The sequence below is a fragment of the Sander vitreus genome, chromosome 2 (assembly GCF_031162955.1).
Source record: "Sander vitreus isolate 19-12246 chromosome 2, sanVit1, whole genome shotgun sequence".
In the NCBI taxonomy this organism is placed as follows: Eukaryota; Metazoa; Chordata; class Actinopteri; order Perciformes; family Percidae; genus Sander; species Sander vitreus.
In genome coordinates, this window is record NC_135856.1 from 4601511 (window position 1) to 4625084 (window position 23574).

Here is a 23574-nt window from a genome sequence, read left to right on the forward strand (position 1 = left end):
CAAAGAAAGCGGAAGGTAACAGGATATGCAAAAACGGACATCCGAAAAGAGTGACATCCAGCTGAATTTCTGACAGAATGAGAGCAATCCCGAAAGTGGAAGGTCGTGGATATAGACTAGTGTGAATGTGATCAGGGTCAAAGGCATAGACAGTTAAAGAAATGGACCAACAGATCCCGTTGCTCTGGACGGAGACCAGTGAAGGATATTAGAAGCACATTTCCGGTGAACGCTGAGCGTTACTGCGCAGCCTCCAACTGAGAGAGACGACGTAGATGTGACGTGAGCAAGCTGTCTGAAAGTTGTAAGCCTGTCTGCATCTTGCGTTTTAATATAGCCTTTTCTTATGAAAACAAATGATAGGAATAAAATCCAGGACTTCATTGTTCCATCCCTGGCAAAGTTTGAGAGCCTATATGTTGTATTTTATGCATCTATTGAAATATGTTTTATAAATCAACCAACTGAAACAAACAAAGAGCAGCAGTTATTTCATATTCATGTCCAATGTGTTTGTTTGTTTGTTTATGTATGCACCAAACACAAGGGCAAATTCCTTGTAAGAACTTACTTGGCAATAAACCTTTTTTTTCTGATTTCTGATTCTGGGGAGATCTTATTCTCTTCCTCCAAAATTTGAATGACCCCATTATACGATCTGGAAAAGCTTGATGAGGGAGCAGCTGGATTAATGTAGGAGCTGGACTTGTAGGCCGTTAGATTGTTGGATAATTTAAATTATAATAAAACATCACATTTCATAAACTACATGTGTTTTGTGTGCAAAAATCTTATTTATAAGCAACTAGTAACCAAAGCTGCCAGATCTATGTAGTGGAGTAAAAAGTACAGTATTTCTCTCTGAAATGTAGCGGAGTAGAAGTAGAAAGTGACATGAAAAGATAAGACTCAGGTAAAGTACAAGTACCTTAAATTTGAACTTAAGTACAGTACTTGGGTAAATGTAGGATACTAGTTACATTCCACCACTGGTAACTAGCAACAGTTAAATGTTTGCCATGTCTTATTAATGAAAAAAAAGTTAATTAGACCTATAGGCTATTAGTTAGTATATTGCTTAATAATCCAGTTTTCCCCAACCAAACCAAATTAGGGCCGTTTTGTTGCATTTGGGTCACCTTGATTCTTTTTTCCCCCCTTAGCGTTTTAGTGAATTAAAGCCTTATTGGCTTTGAATCCATATCACCTCATTTAACAAACCCTCACCACCTAGCGCCCTGTGAGGACAATAAATCAAGTTACATAAAACCCGCCAAAACACGGGTCTAATCACCAAATTGAAACATGAAATGACACAGTATCATTAGGAGGAACCTCGCTGCAGTTTTATAATCCTACAGAGACGGTGAGCAGCGCATAAAAAAAGGCAAGGGCAAACGCTTTAACGGAGGAGCACTCCGGCTAATTAAGCCATTAAACCCTCTGCCCTCGACAAAGATGTCTGGACAGCTGGAGAGAAGCCAATAGGAGGCCGCTTTGAATCGAAGTGGAGGAAGGGCAGCCAATGAGACCGCGGCACCTTGCAGAGACGCTGAGGCTGCTGCGCTGCCAGGGAACTAGCAGTGAAAAAAGCGAAATTGTCGCTGAGAGGAGCAGAAATCCTCCAACTGCCGCGTTGTTTTCAGTGATGTAGAGAAAAAGGACTGAGTTGCTCTTTAATAAAACAGGTAAACTGTTTATTTTATTACTCCAGGACAGCCCAGTGTGTGTGCGTGTGTTTGTTTCGGAGGCTGACAGCTTCATGCCGGCAGGATGAAAGGGATTAGGGCGCCGTTACTGTGGCAACATTAGACGGAGGGATACACCATAGATCCTTTCCTCCTCCTCCTGTCTAATATGACATCGTGTCTGATGGCATTTGATAATTATTCAGCCTAATAAACGGACCTTAGATGTTTTCTTTTTCACTGTGAAGCCTAAATGTTTCTCTAATGTTCCTGTCGGCGGTAGTTTGTCTATATAACATCATTTCGAGACAATAGAGAGGAGAGGAAAGATAACGTTAGCCCTCAGAGAGCCACAGTAAACAAAGCTGGTTAACAAATGACAATGGATTTGAGTAAAACTGAAAATGGAAAGTGTCAAACAGCTACAAAAACACAGACAGGAGACGCATAAGACGCCTAAATGAATAAAAACACCTCTGCTGTGCCAGTGTGTTGCTGTCATACCACTGCTGGAGTAGGCTAGGCTGCTAGGCTAATAGTAGGACACATGTCCAGGGGGCACAAACAGGTGAGGGATCCTAAAGTGAAGCAGTACTTTAATAGTATATTAGGCTATTGCATCTGCCCTGGTTCATGCTGCCGTACTCCAATTTATGGTAAGTTTCTCTTGAAGAAAAAAAAAAAAAGAAAAGCCCAATAGAGATAGAAATGTTGCTCCACCACCTGTACTGGTTCGACCAAATGGAGCAGAGAGAGGGAATCGGACACACAGGGCACAGGAGAGCTGGGGAGCCTCAGCCTAGTCTATATCGACGTTTCATTTAGGGGATTGTTCAGGTGTCGCTGGAGGCTCCGTCAGATGTCCTTTGGCCGGATGTCCCTCGCTTTCCACTTTCTTTGAGTTGGCGTTCTAAATTGTGGTCGGTTTTGGAAACATCCTCCGAGCTAGAACCGACAATCAAATTATGTTTATCTTTTTTATTTGAGTAAAATTGTCATCACACACTCAACTGCCATTTCAATTCCAGTGCTTGCCTACCTACATGCACATGTTCCTCCAAAACAAGATCCTTCCCCAGGGCTATTTTGCAGAGGCACCGTTGCTGCGTCCGGCGCTCAGCGCCGCCCAAGACAATTGTGATTGGTTTAAAGAAATGCCAATAAACCAGAGCTGTGTGGACTAGCCAGAACTTCCTTAGCGGCGCTGTCTAGAAGGTCTAGCAATGCGAGACTAGCCTCAGTCTGACTCCAGCCCTATCCAACACCTTAGAGATGAACTGATGCTGAAATGATTAGTCAATTAACAGATAAATCAGTCAGCAGAAAATTAAGAGTCAATAATTTCATAAATGAAAAAACAAAATCTTAAACATTTGCTGTTTCCAGCTTCTCAAATATGAGGACTTTCTATTAATCTGTGTTTTAAATCACAGTAAATGTAATCTCTTTGGGTTTGGGACTTTTGGTCAGCCAAAACAAGTCATTTGAAGACGTCACATTAGGCTCTAGGAATTTGTGATGGGCATGCTTTTTTCTGTGATTTTATGGATTAAACAATTATTTGATTAATGAAAAACATAATATTTGAGAGGTTACTCTTTAATCTTCTGCTGTCCCACTTGGAACTTCAATTGTTGGCCAGGCATTTTGCCCAACATCAGTGTTGGACCTCATTGACTGTAAATATAGCTTTTTTTTCTGAGCGCCAGCATCTTTTATTTTTATGTGGCTGCATGCGGCCGCCTAGAGAAAAAGCACTGCACCCAACACACTGCAGTGTTAAAAAATGCAAGTAACCCATGGTTATGGCGTCAGATTTATGTCATATCTCATGAGTGCGATAAATCATGCTCCACGAGCAAACTATATCATTTCACACGTGCAGATATCACTCCTCGCGCACCAACATCACAACGGATGAGAGACACATACAGTCCTTTATTTACGGTGCTATCCTGCGCTTAATCGTTAATAAAGACAGAAAAACTGTTCTTCGGCCGGGACACCAACTCCGAGCTTCTTGAATGAAAGCTGTCAATCAAGGTAAACTAAGGAGGTCCGTGAGTGATATCGCCGTAAAAGTGACCAACCATAGGAGGGCCAGTGCCTCCTTGGTTTCCGCCCCCAAAATTCCAAAGTCAGTTTCATGCGGCGAGCAGAAATCAACTTCGCGAGCAGAGTTTACCTGCGAGAGCTTGTATGCCTTCCAGCGCTTCCACAGCAGACACTCGGGGCCATTCTTTCCCTCTCCCTATGTTTTGTTTCACGCTCACAGCTGCCTGTTCACTCTCGATTGTTGTATCGGTGCGCGAAGAGGGATATCTGCTCGTGCAAAATGATATAATTTGCTCGTGAGCATGTTTTATCGCACTCGCGAGATATGATATAATCCTGACGCCATACACGGTTGGTTAAAAGGTGGACACATTGTTAGATGAACTCTCAGCTGTGCGTGCGTGTGTCAGAATGTCAGAGCTACAGGTTATTTGGTCCATGTCTTGATGATGTTTTTGTGTGTTGTCGTGTGTGCCAGCAGGACCCATGACCCTGACACGAGGTTCCTTCAGCTACTCCAATGGCGAGGAGTACCACGGCGAATGGAAAGAAGGCAAGGCCGACCTGTTCACTCTCACTCGTCCATCCTCCATCACTGGCTGCATTTGCATGCACAGCAGAAGGGTTGCTATAATAGGATTATGGACATGTCCCCGGCACTTTCAATGTCGGTGCCATCCGTCCGCCACGCTTACAACACGTCTTAGTTGATTTGAACGCATCATAAGTAGGCGGGTGTGCACGGTACTCGGGTTGCGTCAGTTGATTGATAGACTCATATAGATACAGTGTAGACAATAAGAAAATAATATACTGTATAGTAAAAATATATACAAAAAATATAGGGAGGAAAACTCAGTGTAAGATCAGTGTATTAGTGGCATTAGAATGTGCCAGAGGCCGCCAAATTTGGGCTATTACGGCCAAAAATTACACTACCCCCAAACATCTGAGTTTCCTTCAATCATAAATTAAATGTAGGTGACTTGGAATCCACAATTTGGTGAGACAAATGGTAGAGGATCTTTTCAATAAAAATACTCCTCCTGAACAATCTGCCCCCCTCACTTTGGAAATTACAGCTACGCCCCCGAATGGGATCAAGACGATAATGCACGCAAAGCAGAGCCCGTGTAAATAACCACACTTGTATTTGATTCATGTAATAATGCTCTTGAGGGAAGTGAGCATAATCACAGTAACGTACGTGGAGTACTTAAGACTTTATTTGCCACCAGTTGGGACCTGTTTGCATCTTAATTGCATTTCTCGCTCATAGGTTTCTTTGAGTATGTGCTCGGCTCACTGTACGGACAGGGGGAAGGAAGTCAGCATAAAACTATTTCTATTATAAAGACCATGGAGACAAATGCTGCAAAGCATGGATATCTTAAAGGTTTTTGGTGTGTGCAAGCACTGTCGCCTGCCCATTTCAACACATTTGGGTCCATTGAATAACTAAAATAAATACTTACTGTTTTAAGAGTAAAAAAAAATTTTTTACTCTTATTTTGGGATCTCATTTAACCATTATTTAAAATATTTGCCTACTACTAGGGATGCTAATTTAGAGGGGGGTTTTCTGACCGATGTCGACCCTTGTTAACCGACAAGCAACACAGCGACCGAAAGAAGTACTCAGCGGTCCGTGGCTTGTGTCGTAGCCTGTCTCCGCTGCACCCACCTGCGAGGTTGTCAGCTGTTACCGTCTGGCGTACTCTGTGTGTAGGATGGCCAATTTAACCCGCCAGTCCTCGGTGATGTCGTGCCACACGTCATGAAGTTCTCCGCTGTGAGCACCGTCCAGCAGAGAGCCAGGAGCAGAAAGAAAGAGCAGCTTAAAACGCAACTTGCTAGTGCAAAGTTTGCTAGTTCACTAGCAGTTAGGAAATAGATTGTATCGCCTATTTTTTTATTTTATCATGCAAAATGTTTTTAAATAACTTTTGTTTTATTTTTGTTTTAATATTGTTTTTAACTGTTTAACTGATATAGTATTAATCGGTCAAAATTTGTGCCGTCAGTTAAACGTGTTATTAACGGCGTTAAAGCAAACCCATTTTAACGGCGTCAATTCTTTTATTGCGAGATTAACGTTCTTTTTGGCCTAGCAAACTTTGTAGTTTTTTTCACATGCTGTTACAATAACTAGTAACGTTAGAAAAACTACAACACCACACCGGATCTAGCTAGACCGGAAACATAACAACAGCACGCCGCACACACTTGTTTGGGCTCGCGAGCCGGCCAAAGAGTAGTAGGCTAACGTTATGTTTTGAGTGGATGGCGAGCGCAAGACGCCGAAATGGATGCCAATAAGATTCGGAGGAGGGTCTGGCTAGTCCACACAGCATTCCTGGATGGGAGAAAAACGTGCTCTGGTTTATTGGCATTTCTTTAAACCAATCACAATCGTCTTGGGCGGCGCTAAGCTCCGCACGGAGACGCTGCAGAATGGCCTCGGGGGGAACTTGTTTTGGTGGAACGTGTACGTTTCAAAAGTAGTTTTAGTCGTGCGAGAGCAAAGTCAGATTGGATAGATAGTCTAGCTAGCTGTCTGGATTTACCCTGCAGAGATCTTGAGGAGCAGTTAACCATATCACGGAGGTTTCTGCAGCGTTGAAACGCCTCAGCGATGTTAACGAGGCGTTGTCTTCCTCCTTTCCCGGTCATACAACTTCTTTTTTAATTTCTATTCTTCAGTCCTTTTTCCTCTTTTGCTGTTTCTCTGCCAACTCTTCTTAGTGATGACTCCTGGCCCGGACTGCACATTCACATCCCCCCCTTGCCCCCATCACTCGCATCACTCGCTTGCTGATAGGCTGGAATAGTGTTTTGTGGCTCTTGCGCACCTTTCTGACTGTTTTCCCTTTACAGAGCCAGGGCTGTGTAGGAACACCGGATTGTTTCAGTGCACACAGAAACTAAAGAGCTAGGTGACCGTGAGGAGATATTTGATGAAGTATATTGGATTTACATTGCTTGCTACCACCTTTTAAGTAAGCATCATGTGTCCATCAATATAAAGTATAAAGTTGTGAGATTAACAGAGTTTATTTTCAAACCTCTCATTACAGTCATAATCCCTCAGACAAGAAAACAATAAAAACCACAGTTTGAGTTTGATAGCATGACAGCAAACTGAAAGAGCAATGTAAGCTACATACCACAGCATCACAGTGCAAGACGGCGGAGCCTTGAACAATGAAATAATTTAATCATAATCCAAAGTGTCTGTCAGCTCCTTCTCAAATGAAAGAACAGATAAACTGTTCAGTCGGTCTGTGAGCGTAATTGCCCTGTGGCTTTTGTTGATCCTGTGCAGTTTGTTATTGGAGGGGCCGCCACCAGCGACCGGAAACTTGACAAGGAGTTCAAATGAGCAGGCACAACGTGGCATTGATGTGCGATCCCATTAAACATCCATGGGTGGGACGGACGATACCAGACGTCTAAGAAATATAACGATTTCTTTTTTTAATTTGCGGCTAACTCATAGCCTGACATTTTTTATTATTATGATGAGTGTGCCAGCTCGAGATTTCGATGGCACAGGCAGACCGGGCACATCCGTGGCTACACGGGTGAACTAGTTGGCTTTTAAATGTACCTGCACTCGCATAGATTGCATCTAACGGGAAGGAAAAATAAAAATAAGGTGTAAAACTGAAGTCAGTAACTATAGGAACATTTTCACACGCAGAGCATCTGGTTAGTGAGCCCTCTGAGATAGGAAATCACACTACCTAAACCAGTATTTTCAGTTTGACAAAAACACTCAAACAAGCTTTAGGGCAAGGTTTAACAAAGCATAAAAGTTTGGCACCAAAGTGAAGCGTGAAACTGCAGGGAGGGACATATGGTCTCTGCACTGTTAGCAGAAAAACTGCTAAACCGGTTTGACTCTGATGCTCTGATATGCTCAGGTTTGAGTTTTTTTTAGCACAGACAGTTCTAAGTTACGACTGGAGAAATGAGTCCACAAATAGAGCTGATGCAGATCTGTGTAGGCTGTTTGGAACTGCCAGGATTTCTTGGCATTGTGTGACTTTTTATTTTTAGTTCAAGAAAAACATACTACATATTGAAGATAAATAAAAAAATATTAAAAATAATTCCTCTTAAGCTCCGGACGCAGCGAAAGTGGCTCTGCAAAATAGTCTCAGGAAGGAACTTGTTTTGATGAAACATTTGCACCCGGCAAAAGAAAACGCCACATGTCACTGTATAAGTGTATAAAGTATAAATATTAAATGAAGTTAACTGTTCACACAATACAGTAACGTGAGCTATTTAAATGAGAATGTTGCACAATCTAAATTTACTTCAAAACTTGCCATTTTCAGCGTGTAGCGTTAATCGTCAGAGGTTCTGGTTAATGTGGATCGATCTGACCGGAGTTTAACGTAAACACAAAGAAAGCACAAAATGAGGGACATCCGGTGGAATTTGGCGTGGGAACCAGAGGGTCACTAGTTCAAGTCCCCGCATAGACCAAGTACGGAGTGCGGGCACCTCCTGGGCACTGTCTAGGTTCCCTTGAGCAAGGCACTGAACCCTCAACTGCTTGGAGCACCACCCTGTAAGGCAGCCTGCCTTTGCATCTCTCCACAAACATATTGCATGTGTATTGGTCCTGTTTGTGCATTTGTGTGTGAATAAATATATATATAAAAAACACAGTGAAAAAAATGAATTTCCCCTTGAGGTATTAATTAGAGATGTTCCGATACCGATACCAGTATCCAGTTTTACTGCCTAAAACGCTGGTATCGGTATCGGGAAGTACTGGAGTTTATGCACCGATCCGATACCACGTAATAAAGCCCTAAAGAAAAAATACGTTCAAGTAGTTTATTTATGTTCTTTTTCCGTTATAACTGACTGTCAAACTGGATAATAAAAGAAAGTTCTGTGGCGTTCATGTTTCACAAAGAGTTTAACCTGAGCCAGACCGACAACAAAGATAAATAATATCACATCCATACAGGGATAGTAGTATACAGTTGTTAAAACATAATGACACACTGGTATCGGATCGGTACTCGGTATCGGCCGATACGCAAGTTCAGGTATCAGAATCGGTATCGGGAAGCAAAAATTTTTATCAGACCATCTCTAGTATTAATAAAGTTTACATTATAATTATTAAAAGCTGAGGTTGAAAGTTACTTTTTAACATTGGAAACAGCAGTCGAGGGAAAAAATCTCAAGAGCTTTGTGTAGTTGCTGTTTTGGACCTTTTAACCCTCTGAAGCCTACGCCTGGGCACAGTTTTATATTTTTGCCATTTCTGAGTTGTATCCAGTGTTACACGTATCAATAATTTAGGGAACCTATCCTTTCTTTTCTGGTGCAGTGTAAAGTCGTTTTGTTGAATAATTTCACTTTAAAGTAGTTTATGTTCTTTATCCATTATGACTGATTGTCAAACTGAAAGAAAGTTCTATGGCGTTCATGTTTTACAAAAGGGTTTCTAAATATATATTTCTTTTTACGCACTGGTATCAGATCGGTACTCAGTATGGGCCGATTCACAAGTTAAGACACCTTGTATAATTCCATGTCTAAACAGAGCTAAAGTACTCCTGGGAATGTATTTTTTAGTACTTAACATACCTTTTCCTAAAACACAATTGTTTTCTGGCATTTTCAAAATATGTGTGTACCCATATTACAGTGTATTGTGTTGACTTTAACACTACAAGCTCAAATAACACTGCTGACTTTGCTCTGTAATATGTAACTGTGTGTGTGTGTGTGTGTGTGTGTGTGTGTGTCTGGGTCTGCACAGCCTTGTGGGGCCCAAAATGCTGGACCTCACAACTTTAAAGGGCTGTTTGAGGGTTAAGACTTGGTTTTAGGATTAGGGTTAGAATGAAGTTATGGTTAGGGTGAGGGTAAGGGTTAAGGTTAGGGTAAGGGGCTAGGGAATGCATTATGTCAATGACGGGTCCCCACAAAGATAGTGAAACAAACGTGTGTGTGTGTGTGTGTGTGTGTGTGTGTGTTTGTTTGGGAGGTGTTGCCATGAGCACAGATCCATGCATGCAAAGTCACTGTTTGCACACAAACATGTAGTGGTGTGTTGGACAGAGGTCTACGGTGTCACATGAATAATTCAGCGGAGCGATGGGTGAAGACAGGCCCAGAGGCTATCAGGTTACAGGAAGTAGGTTGGGTACATGCACAACAGCCAGGGTACAGCCAGAAGCCATTTACTCATGTACTTCAACCCATGCAGTCATTTAACATCTATGCATTACCGCTATCGATTGACATAAAAGCCGGACAAATTCTGCTAAACTGTAATTAGCCGGAGACCGTGACCCGACACGAGATTGAGGGGAGGGCGTTACAAAGGAGCTGAGTGACAGATTAGAGTCTGTCTGGCGGGATCAAATCCGAAGAGGAAATAAATGCTGCAGCGGCTTACTGATAATCTGTCCCTTCAGTGACGAGTAAACTGTTACAGCGGCCTGTGAAGCGCTTTCACTTTTGGCACCCGATTTCATTATATTCAAAGAGCAGCATTCATAAATTGATACTCCTCTAATGCTTGATGGAAGACGCTGTTCTTTAGGGCTGGAACGATATGTTTTTGTCCCGACTCGATTCTTTCACGATACATAGGTGCCGATTGGATTCGGAGTATTGCGATTCCATAGTTTTGGTTGTTTGCGATTTTCTTTTCCTTCTTTTACAAAAACAAAACTTGAATAATTCACTTCTAGAGATAATATATCATGAGACTTAATAAATAATAAATCACATGTCAGTCGGTCTGACATTTATTTATGTCATTTGTAAAGAAGAGCATAACATGGATTTTCTGCTTTCACTCTGTTTCACTGGAAACGGATATGATGTAGTCGCCGTTGGCGGTGCCGTATACACAGGAAATATTTAGGCGAATCGTATGTAAAAAAAAAAAAAATTAATAAAAAGAAATTGATTCCAGGGAACGTGATTGATTTTAAAAATCATTGCCAAAAAAAAAATCACGATACATAACGTGAACTGATTCTCCCCCCCCACACACACACACACACACACACACACACTCCTACTGCTCTTGGTGTTTGTGGCCAGACAACTGCGGCCTCGTTGACATTCCACAGATCAGTCATATTTTAGCAGTTAGTCTGTGAAATTTTCCGCCTCAGGTTCTTAGTCGCTAGTCAAGGCTCCCACAGCCTGAAGAGTTGGATTTAAGTCCCTGTTGGCCCCCTTTTTTACCCATATATATATATATACACACAAACACACACACACACACACACACACACACACACACATACATATCTGCACATATGGATACAGGATGTTTCAGAGGACTCTGAAAATGGAATGCAGAGCTCCAGATTTAGCTTCTGCCTTCTCCAAATCTCTTCCCCAAATCTCCCGTGAAAACCCTGCTGAGAGCAGCACATTAAGCAGCCCCGACAGATGGACTGCCTAATTTACTTTGCCATTAGCTGGGAGCAAGGGACAACACTCTCTAAGCTCACCCTTGCCTCACCCCCTGCCTTCCCCCTCCTGTAAATCCCTATCCGCTGTCAAAGGCCCTGACACACCAAGACTACCACCGGCGACGGCCACCTGTGGCGTCGCCTCTCGTCAGCCCTCGTCACCTTTGTTTGGGCCAAAACATTTGCACTGGAACACACCGCACAGACTACAGCCGACGGCCAAGTACCACGTACGTTTTGCGCATGCATGCAAGGAAATACCTCCCCATACCAGCAGGCGACTGTAATCATTTAACAAGGGACACTGGATACCTATGCTATGATACCCAGAATCGGCAGAACCGAACAGAGCCTACGGTCCCTCTGTTCACTCCCTCTCGGGAAGACAGCAGTACCGGGAGATGGCTAACTGAACTGTGCCTCTCCCGGGCTGTCATCCAATCTCTCGGCAAAGAAGTCTCCCCACGGTGGGAGCGGAGCGACCGAATGGCCCGTTATACACTGGTTACCGTAAAATTAGACAAACATGTCACTCATCAGGCGATAGCCATGTGCTTTCCTTAGATTTGACAAGAGCATGTGAATTAAACATTAAGTTCTTACATTTTACTGATTTAGAGGCTGGCCGGCAGGCTGGTAAGCTAGCTTGCTTGCTTCCTTGCTAGGGGGCTATGTGTTTAGCGGTGGGGGAGAGAGGCCAGAGGGCGCAGAGAAAGGTCTATTACTGTCTTTATATTAAATATCACGGTGTAGGATATTAGTTTATTAACGTTAGTTGATTATGTAATGTGTAGGTATGTAGAGATCTTTTTAAAGACATGTTATTGTTGGAATAAATATGCCTAAACAAGTTATGTTAATCTCGTTGTAGGTTACGTTTGCCATCTTATGGACATAAAAAAAGTGTGCAAAAAAAGTAATTCCAATAGTTTGAACCTGTGTGTTTTTAGAAGGAACATGCGAACATAATTTTTGACCAGTTTTGATAGCTCTATGTTTATTGGATTGATTAGATGAGATAAAAAATGAAAGGAGCCTTGGGTGTGCCTGTCACAATGGTTTGTTTGTTTTCCTCACTCTTGTTTCCAAGCTGAACAGCCAATCAGGTCGACGCCAACGCCGCCAGCGGCCCAAAAAACAGCGGGACACACTGCACAGACTAGGTCCCTAACTAGGAACGACGGCTCGGTGTGTCAGGGACTTTAGGGATCCCCATCCACACACACACACACACACACACACACACACACACACACACACACACACACACATGCACACACACAGACAGAGACACAGACACAGACACACACAGACAGAGATACACATGCACACACACACACACACACACAGACAGAGACACAGACACACAAACACACACACAGACACACACACACACACACACACACACACACACACACACACACACCAGATCTTTCTTTCTCTCTGCCACTTGGCGAGCTGATAGTAAATCCTTTTCCTCGCCTGCGGCTGCTATGAGGAAACCAGGACCTCCTCAGCCCGTTTCCAATCGTGCCTCACATCCAGTTCTTCTCCCGCTATGTCCCGCTGGGCCTGCTAATAGATGTTGGCATGGAGAAATGTTCACTTCTTTCCCTCCCCGTCTCCTCCGACTGCCACCCTCCTCTTCCTGGAATTTAGTCGCAGAATTAGAGGGGAGGAATTAGGTCTTACCTCTGTGGGAACATTTTAAGAGGCAAAAAATGAAAGAGAGAAGCATTTAAGCACCGATTATGATCCCCCTGAACTGCTAGCTCAAACATTTGCGTTAGAATAGTACTGTACCTGCCTTTTAAAATGTTTTTCCCAAGAAAATCGCCACACACCTTTCGGTAAGCGTCTGAACTTCTTTGATGTGGTATTCATGCTGAGATTAAACCCTTTACTCGTCTGAAGCTTATTGGATGTTTTACTTGCATTTTTGTGCTCATTGTGTATCTTCACACTAACCAAGTATGTGACAAGCTGTAGAAAAACACGGGCGTTGCGTGTGCGATATTACCCATATATTTATCTAATGTAAGGTGAACTTGGGTGTTTTGAAAGGCGCCTCCAAATAAAATGTATTATTATTATTTCTGAAGGGACGTTTTGAAGCTTGTGGTTGGGGTTTACTGTTAAAATATCTCAAGGGAGAAAGTTTGTACAACAGGCTGAAGCTGAGTCAGCATTGAACACTGCAGCTGACTCTGATTGGCTGAGAAACCTGTCAATCAAGCTGACATGCTTCCTCATTTACACTCCCATTATTAGCCTCATTATGTTCATAAGAAGTTGTTTAGTTTGACCACAATTTGAGTTTTGAGCATCATACCACAAAGCTTGTTCAATTATGTTTCATCATCAAACAGTATTTCAAAAATATGATCTATTTTTAACTTTTAAAGACACAGAGACCATTCTACATTCTTTTATCTCCGTGCATTGCTTATTGCAAAAGGCCTTTTTACTTGTCTCAACCCATCATCTATTGATGGACTACAGACTGTACAGAACTCAGCTGTTATTTAGACAAGCAATAGGGAGAAATGTATTAAAAAGGATCCACTGTGTCCGAAATGTCAAAAAAGGCGACAAAAACATCAGAAAAGGCAACAAAACGTGGATAAAAGTAGAAAGAATTTAGAAAAAGGCGTCAAGAACATCAAATCAGACACACACAAGGAAGAAATGCACTTTGGATTTCTCAAAACATCTGGCCTCATTCACAAATGTTTTCTTTTGTTTTTCTCTTATTTGTTTCTAAAACTGAAAAAAGAGAAATATCTAAATAATTCTACATCTGATTCGTGAAAACAGGCACAGACCACTGATTTGATCGTACCCATGTGAAAAATCTTTGCGAATCAGGGTTGTGCTTTAATTGGACGTTCCAGGCAATATCCCATTAAGAAATGCCCAAAACCAGTGGAGCCGCTGTGTAAGTCCCACTGCAGATATCAGGCTTCACGGTCGGGTAGTTAGCCACTCAAATGACATTTATGCTGGGAAACACGTTGTTTTAGGAGTGCACAAAAATATTTCACATCATGTTCCATTGTCTAATAACATTGAGCAAATCACTGATTACTTTCTTTGTACCGTGCTAGGACAAACAATTTTTGAAAAGTGTTTAAAAGTACTGACTGTGCGTGAATATTGTATATATGCTATTTTCCTGTCTAGAGCTGTTTTATTTGTTACTTTATAGCCTAGAAGTCACCACAAACCATAACTAGAAGGACCTCTGCCAAGGCCTAATGCCTCATCTCGCAATGTTAGTGAAAGTGAAAAATACTCTGTGTTTCCGCCTTGTTTTTCGGATCCGCTCCTGAATGTAATGGGTTCTTCCTTGGCCCACGCTACACCCTCCCACCAAGTTTCATGAAAATCGGGTCAGGAGTTTTTCCGTAATCCTGCTGACAGACGAACAAACCGAACTGAAAACATCATAATCTGTGTGTATCAATCGCGACCACTTGTAAATGTTTTTATCAATCAATATTGATCATAAATGAGTTAAGATGACACTGCATGAACTAAGGTGACACTTTGTTTTTTTTTGTTTTTGATTGATGATTGATCAAAATAAACTAAACGTTCAAGCATAGAATCCATGGTTACACTTTACTTGAAGGTATCTACATAAGAGTGACATGACACTGTCATGAACGTGTCATAAACATTATAAACAAGTCAAACGTTTATGACATAATGCTAAGTGTCATTCGTTTTTTGTCATGACAAGTTATGGTTAGACTTAGGGATAGGGTTACTGTGTCATGACAGTGGCATGTGTTCATGACACTGTCATGACACTCTTATGTAGAGACCTTCAAGTAAAGTGTTACCAAATCAACTGTTCTTTTTGAAATATTGATGGATTTCAGTAAGCATTTTATTCCAAATGAGACTGACCTCTCACAAGATTGTTTTGGTTTGCAGTTCTATTGTCCGTTCTGGTTTAAGTGTGGGACTCCAACATGTCTGTGGTTGATATGCCCCGTGTCCTTTATAAAACATGGTCTGAAGCTTTGTCTGTACTATAGTTATTGGAGGATCTTAGAAGGCCAAATAGACTCATGTATTATCAAAGTTTAGTTTTTTTTCCCATTTGGAATCATTCAGTTGTTATTTTACTTCATAACTGATTATTGTCGTCTTGGAGGTTTCACTGATCTCCATTCAACACACATGGGAAAAATATGACTACTGAGATTGATGTGTGGCTAATTAAACACCCTAAATATACATAAACACATTAAAAAAAAATAAAAAAAATAAACCAACCAACCGACAGAGCGAGCCATAGAGCTAGTGGTCACAGCTAATAATAAATAATATGATAATAAATAGAAATTTACAATGCCGACATTACTTTGTAAAAATCTGTAATGCTCTGAGATTCAGTTGAGTTACAGCTGCATACATTCCCAGTTAAATAGAATAGTTGTGTATTTTTCGGTGATAAATATTTGCATCATGTCTTCACACAGAATGATCGCCCACTCTATCTTTTGGTTTAGTACCAGGGTTTCCTCCAGAAAAGTTGTTTAGCTCGGTGGCAAGTGTCTTTTTCGTCGACGAGGGCCCGGCTGGAGACAGTCCCAGACTGATGGCAGCAGTAATGTAGAGCCCAATAGTTTCTATGATAACATAATCATCCAAAGAAAAAGAAAAAATCACGAAATTAAGAATTTTAAAAAGCTATAAGAGAGATTCCATACATTATCCTACATTAAGTCACCGCAAAAAGCTAACTGGAGATTTGAAAGTATGATTACGTCTAAGTTTCCAACCGTTCTGTCCCTCATAGGCTAACTGTAGTTTAAAAAACGTCTTAAAAGTAGATAAAAGCTTTAGTGCGTAACTTTTTGATATTAATGAACGTCCGTTACATTCAAGCCATTGCCAAATGAGTTGCTACAAAGCTAATTAAGACTATCGGCTCCACACAACGCTCTCTGTATTTCACGTGCACGTGCATGATCACGGAAGACTTGTATCATGTGGACGCACCGACAATGTAAAAATAATAATTTTCCAGTGGATTAGGTCTGGTGAGGGTCAATTTAGGCCAATACGCTCGGGGAAAGCCTGAGTACTTTTTAACAGTTTCATAATTATCATCATCACGCCCAGTTTGTTTTTCTGCCCATTCTTATCGTGCCTTGTTGTTTTGGTTTCCTGTTACCGGTTGTTATATCTTTTTTTATGAGCCTCTTGGGAATTCCATATCTCACCTGTGGAGTTTAAAGCCAAGTATTTTTTATTTTTATTGTTTTAAATAATCAGTTGATTTGAAGGAGCGAGCTCAGCTGTATGTGTTTGGTGTTGCAGGTCTGCGTCATGGCCTGGGACAGCTGACCTTCAGCGACGGGACGTGCTACACCGGACAGTTTGAGAACGGCCTCTTCAACGGCTGCGGGGTGCTGGTCTTCCCCGACAGCTCCAGGTCTGTGCTTCCCTTCCTGCTCACCGCACCCTTGACCTTTTAAAATGAAATCACTTTTTAGAAAAATGATCTGGAAGCTCGAAACTAATATTACAGTATACAATACCTCTTCTGCTTCATCTGTTTTTTATTTTTAGTTTGTCGTGGTTGTGTATGTTTTATGCTTCAGTTTCCTGTTTTATTTTGTAGTCTGTTTTCTCCCATGTCATGTATTGTTTTACTTCCTGCCTTGTGTTTTCCCACCTCTGCCCCACCCTGATGTGTTTCACCTGTTCCTGATTTCACACACTCGTTACCTCTGTTGTCAGAGCATTGTATTGTGTGTGAGTGTGTGTAAGTCTACCCCCTTTGTCTTTGTTCCAGTTTTTTGTTTGTTATTCCTGATCTTTTGGCTTCCTCTACGTTTTGGAACTATTTTTGCCTGCTGTCTTCAGGACTCCTTTTGTTGTATCGCTTTTTATTTGATTAAATCCTCAAGCTCACCACTGCCCTGCTGTCTCTGCATTTCTTGGTCTGCCATTTCCCTAAACGTAACTAATTTTTAGCCAGAAAGTTTCTCTAAAATTTTAATTAATTAATTTTTTTGGCAAACCTTCTGCTTGGTGTCAGGTGTCTGCTGCAGTCATGGTGGGAGACTATTGTTGTGAATTTTTTTCATCATCATTTAATATAGGCTGTAATCTATTTTTGTTGAATTGATGAATCGTTTTGTCGGTGGGGTCTTCAACGTTTTATTAAACCAAGGACCCCTTAACTTAAAGAGAGATGGAGCAGGGACCCCCTACTGCATATATTGTATAAATTGAGTTGCATATTAAACTGGGCCTACAATAATGTATAGAGCGGCCTAAAGCCTTTATACATACCTTTTTAGTGTACAGAATACTAAGCTATTAAATAATTTTTGGCATGTCTTTATAAATCATGTTTTAATGTTAAACCTAAATGTGGCAGAGTTAATCTTTAGGATAAACTGTATCTGTGGATGGCTTTAGTAGAGATGGCCCGATACCATTTTTTGCTTCCCGATACCTGAACTTGCGTATCGGCCGATACCGAGTACCGATCCGATACCAGTGTGTCATATATTTTATTATGTTTTAACATAATAATATGTATAGTATACTACTATCCCTGTATGGATGTGATATGATTTCTATCTTTGTTGTCAGTCTGGCTAAAGTTAAACTCTTTGTGAAACATGAACAAACACAAACAATGAATGCCACAGAACTTTCTTTTATTATCCAGTTTGACAGTCAGTTATAACGGAAAAAGAACATAAATAAACTACTTAACGTAGATTTTCTTTAGGGCTTTTTTACGTGGTATCGGATCGGTGCATAAACTCCAGCACTTCCCGATACCGATACCAGCGTTTTAGGCAGTATCGGAGCGGTATCGGAACATCTCTAGCTTTAGTGACTACCTTACCTTAAGGCCAGTTAGCCTCACATCAATGTTTGTTTTTTTTACAAATAGGCTGATTTATATATGCTAATAATATATTGGATTCATGTTAAAACATTTTAGTTTTCAAGAAAAAACTTTAAAAAAGGAACAATAATTTGGTTAAAAAACAACAACAGAGAAGGTAAGAAACGTAAGGGACCCCTTAGCTGAGCGAGAGACCGAGTACTGCTTATCGTATACAATTGAGTTGCATGTTAAACTGGGCCGAATGGATGAAAATAAATGGTTATCATTTATACATCATGTTTTAATGCTAAACATACATTTGGAAGGCACAGTGAATCCTTAAGCTTAACTGTATGGCTACCATAGTGGCTACCGCACCTACAGTAAGGTTATCTTCAATGTGTAAATCATTTTTTCACAATTAGGCTAATTCATATTTTATATTAATATGTTGGATTCATAATAATGTACTGAATATGTTAAGACATATTTAGAATTACTTAAAAAAAAAAAAAAAATTGAAAAAAAACCCCGGGTCACGGACCCCCTGTTGAAGATCTCTGCTCTAATATAATTCCACAGCTATACTTTTCTTTAATTATTATCAGAAAATATGGTCATCATTACACACTCTGTGACCTTGCCTGAAAACATTCCTCCCCACTTCAGATTTGTTTCTTTCATTCATACATTCTTTGGATGTTCAAGTGTCTGTGCCTGTTCAGGGTCATCTGTTGTGTTGTTAGTTAACTAATTATTCATTGCCATTTGTCACTCTCATACCTAAAATTCCAAACATTCCAGACCAGTATTGCTACAATGTAGATCAAAACCTCAACTATCGCTCATGTCGCTATAAAGACATTCCTTTTGCTTTTAAAAAATGTCCTTCCTCGCCGTCCTCTCAGCTCTTTTCCTTCATCCTTAGATGAGTCCAAATAACTGGAATTTAAGTTGTGAAAATGTGTGTTCATGTGAATTTTTCTTTTTAGGTATGAAGGGGAATTTGTGCAGGGCAAATTTCAAGGCGCCGGCGTCTTCACTCGCTTCGATGGGATGAGGTTTGAGGGCGAGTTTAAAGGCGGATGTGTGGACGGCTACGGTAAGACTACACTACTCAACGAGAGTTTGTTTTCCTGAGAGAGGAACAGGTCTCGAACAAAGTTAATTTCCTCCTGATGTGTCCGTCTGAAAAATGCCATTTTAGTGTCCCAATGTTCAGGAGATATGTGGCTTGTGAGAAATGGGTCTAAGGATTTATTTTGGATCTATGGGGCGAAAGAATCGCTCATAATCTGTGTTCACGTTGACTTCTCTTATTGGAAACCCCCAACGTCTCCTTCCAGGCAAGGCTGCCTGGAAGGCACTAGGATTAGGCAATGGTTAGGGTTAGGGTTATGGTTAGAGTTGGGTTAGGTGCCTTGAAGTCAACGGTCGCAGCGCTGCCTAGAAGGAGACGTTGGGGGCTAAACACCATTGAGCATGGGCCATTCTGCATAATGAGTAATTTTACTGTTGGTACTTTAACTCCATTTTGATGCTTACTACTTACCACCACTTACGTAAAATGTACTTACACTTATTGTACTAAATGCAGGATTTTAACTTGTGTCAGAGTATTTCTACACTGTGATATTGCTACTTTTAGTTAAGTTACCTATCTGAGTACTTCTTCCAATGTTTGAGTGCAGTGATGCAGGTAATCATCACTGAAAGTAAACATTTAAAACGGTAACAGGAGGATGAAGCATCAGACAACAACATTTCTTAAGGTTTACTTTCTTCACTTTAATGTTTTGTTCAGTTTTTCTGCTTCTTATAATTAAAAGTTTGTGTCACTCATTTAGGGAATAATATGTATCTAATTTGTAATCTCACACATGGTTTCTCTCTCTCTCTCTCTCTCTCTCTCCTTTGTTCTGATACCAAATGTTTTAAATACTTTTTTAATTATATTAAACAGTGAAACGTGTTAATTGTCTGGACTGGAGTCCCCCGTGAGTGTGTCTAGGCTTTGAGTCTCTGAGGTAATCAACATGTTTTTATTCATGTCACCATGACAACTGGTTCATTTTCGTGCTTGTAAAAATAGAGATGGAACATAAAGATTCCTTTAGGTTGAGAGATCTAACAACCTGAAATCAGGAGGCGGGGCGAGCAGTGTTTTCTTTTTTTTTAAAGGAAGGGCTTCATTCGGGTTTTTAGTTGAACATTAACCCAAATTCAAGTAACGGTTAACCATAACCCATTATTAGACAGAAGGAAGAAGTCAGCTGTAGGGCTGGGTACCGAATTCAGTACTTTTTAGGCACCGACCGAATTGCCTCTAAAGTATTGATTATTGAAAAATGCCTCGTCATTCAATACCCAATTTCAATACCTAAGTAGTATATCTGATCAGCGTCAGTGAGCCAATAAGCACGCAGCATGCTTCTACCAAAATCTAATAATGTTGGTGATTGGCTGTCTAACGTTACACGTCGTAGAGACACGCAGAAAAAAACTCTGCGTTTCGCACAGAGACGGGGCTCACATAGTAGGAGCTGAAAAATAAATGAAAAGATTTGTGCTGTAATGCTGTAATTTCTTTTTGTTTTATAAAATTGGTATTGAAAAAAAGTAGTCGCAGTCACGGTATTGGTATCGATACCGGTATCTAAAATTCTTTGAACTGACAGAAGATTAAGGTGATGAAACATAAACTAGATTCAGAGTTAATCTCAGCTGAGTTGAAGCTATAGTGCGTAGTTTCTGTCGCCCCCATGAGGAATTCTAAGTAATGACAATAAAACTGTGAGTGCGTCCACATGATACAAGCCTTCCGTGACTGCGCACCCCTCCCCTCCACGCAGTTGCTAGTAGCCAAGGAGGACACGGGATTAAAAAAAACATGGACTCTTCAGAAGAGGTCATTATCTTCACTTGAGTTTCTGCACGGGTATCACCGGACGACACAATCTTCTGAACATAGTCATACTGAGAAATCCAGAGAGAGTTGTGTGGAGCTGATAGTCTTAATTAGCTTTGTAGAAACTCATTTGGCAATGGCTTGAATGTGACGGACGTTCATTAATATCCAAAAGTTACGCACTAAAGCTTTTATCTACTTTTAAGACGTTTTTAAAACAAGCACCAAGAAGGATTTATACATTAAACCAGAACCTCTCTGAAGTTTTAAGGAATTAATTGTCAGCACATCTAAAAGATTTCTTCCCTTCGGTGTTGGTAGAGTGCAGGAAAATAAAAGTAAAAGTGTTGTGTATTTTGGGCCACTATGAGATCCGTAGTTGAGATACACCTGATGGATTGTGGGTAACTTTAGCTTCCGTTGTTGGTGTTAGCCATGCTGCTGTGACGACATGCTGTTGGTCTCTCGCACGACTAAAACAACTTTTGATCGTACACATTTTCCACCAAAACAAGTTCCTTCCCGAGGCTAATTTGCAGAGGCACCGTTGCTCCATCTGACGATTGTGATTGGTTTACAGAAATGCCAATAAACCAGAACACGTTTTTCTCCCATCCAAGAATGCTGTGTGGACTAGTCAGACCCTCCTCCGCAGCTCTGTGGAGGAGGAAGGTCTGGCAAAGCGCGACTATCCCCCACCATGCCTAAGCCACTGGGAATTACTGTATTTTTATAATGTATGTTAAGATGTTTTGTCATATTTTCAAATGTCCAGTTAGCTTTTAGCACTGACTTAACATAAGGGCCCTATCGAATCTGTCTTGCAGCTTTTTTAAATTCTTAATTTTGCGATTTCGTCCATGATTTTGTTATCACAGAAACTACTGGGCTCTACATTAACGCTGCCATCAGTCTGGGACCGGCCCCAGCCGGGCCCTCGTCGCAGAAAGGAACCTTTTTATGTCAGAGTCTTCGCTGTGTCCTGTTTGCTTTGATGAAATATGTCACAAGAAATCTGTCTGGTCCAGGAGTGCTGACGTTGGGCGGCGGCGGCGGCCAGGAGGGCCTGTTTGAGACCAACCAGCTGATGAGGAGGGAGAACAGCCAGGGAGCCGTGCAGAGAGCGCAGGCAGCAGCCGCCAAGGCCCGAGCTCTGGCCATGTGACCCGGACTACATCACCCACAGTGCCCCAATTCCAGGATCCCCATCCTCTCAGTTAGAAGGGCTGATTATATTATTCATGGAGAGATTGCTTATATTCTTTTCTTCGGTTTCCTTCTCATGTCAGTAAGATTTAGCTCTTTTACATATATTTTATTTCTCTTTCCTGTAACATCCAGTATTATCTGGAGTAGAAATTAATGGCTCCAGTTTCAGTTCTCCAATTCTCTTTTTTTGCATCCGATTAGAAAGCCACTGATTCAGGATCAGCTGAGGCCAAACCCAGATTAACTGCTCAGTCAACACAATGGTGCTAACCCTGCCTCAGGCTCAGCTCATCTGACAAAACACATCTCTGGATTCAAAAGTGCATATGGAACTTCCAGTAAACATTGATTTGGTGTTTTTTTTTAAATGAGAATACATTTTGATTTCCCTTAACCAATCACTAGAGACCATCCTATGCGTCTGAATCTAACGTCATTTTATGTCGACACCGATGCGTAGCCAAGCCAACATACTGGTTTCGCTGGGGTTTAAAAGTGGAGCGGAGCGAAGTAAAAACAAATGATACGACGTTGGCCGATATTTAGGCGGCTTATCGAGACCGCAGCGATGTCATGTCACGATGCAAGACGAATCAGTCAACTCGGTGGAGTGGGCGGACTCAAAGGTCTAGACCCAGGCAAACATTAAAGCAATTAAAGTTATTAAAATAACTACAACTCCAAGAATTAATTCAGATCTGTAATTATCCTTTGTTGCCTGAGGAAGAAGGATTGTTATTTGTGACAGTGTAATTAATGTTTACAACCTGAAAATGAGATAAGCTGCAGAAGATAGAAAATATTATTTATAATAGACTAAAAGTGTCTGACATGTTGACAGTTGTGGCTTAAGTAGCTTGTTGAGGTCACCAATTCAAAACTAGTTATTAAGCTTAAAGCAGTGATAATAATAATAATTAAAAACAAAAGTAATTTGTACAGAGTGTGCCAAAATTAAACATAAATAAATGCTTTGATTAATAAATTAATGTTATTAAATGTACCAGAAATGTAAAAAAAGATGCATGTAGGTATTCATTAATTGATTACAAAAATGCTAAAATAAATAAATGTTTAAAAGTCAATAAAGTAAGTAAGTAATTGATACGGGAATTAATACAAAGGTAAATAAAAGACAAAAACAAAGATTTGTTGTAGAGACTAAATTAAGCCCAGTTCAAACTCAGACAATCAATCCTATTTTAACCTTTGAATGACCAAATCAGTGCGTTCTGGGTTTCCTGCACACCTTAACATTAACAAGCTACTTCCTGCAACTTGTGGAAGTCCCATTTCAAAACTATAAAGTAAATAAGCTTAAAGTACTGATATAATCAGTGTTGGGAAGGATACTTTCAAAATGTATTCCAT

At 40.8% G+C, this 23574-nt stretch overlaps 1 protein-coding gene across 1 annotated transcript; it reads left to right on the forward strand.

The window, feature by feature from the left end:
• Positions 1-1567: 1567 nt before the first annotated feature.
• LOC144532925 (uncharacterized) lies at positions 1568-23292 on the forward strand. Its single transcript, XM_078273921.1, has 5 exons — positions 1568-1688; positions 4225-4296; positions 16553-16667; positions 19079-19188; positions 22023-23292. The coding sequence occupies exons 2-5, from the start codon at positions 4230-4232 to the stop codon at positions 22157-22159; spliced, it is 429 nt and encodes a 142-aa protein (XP_078130047.1). The 5' UTR covers positions 1568-1688; positions 4225-4229; the 3' UTR covers positions 22160-23292.
• Positions 23293-23574: the final 282 nt, after the last annotated feature.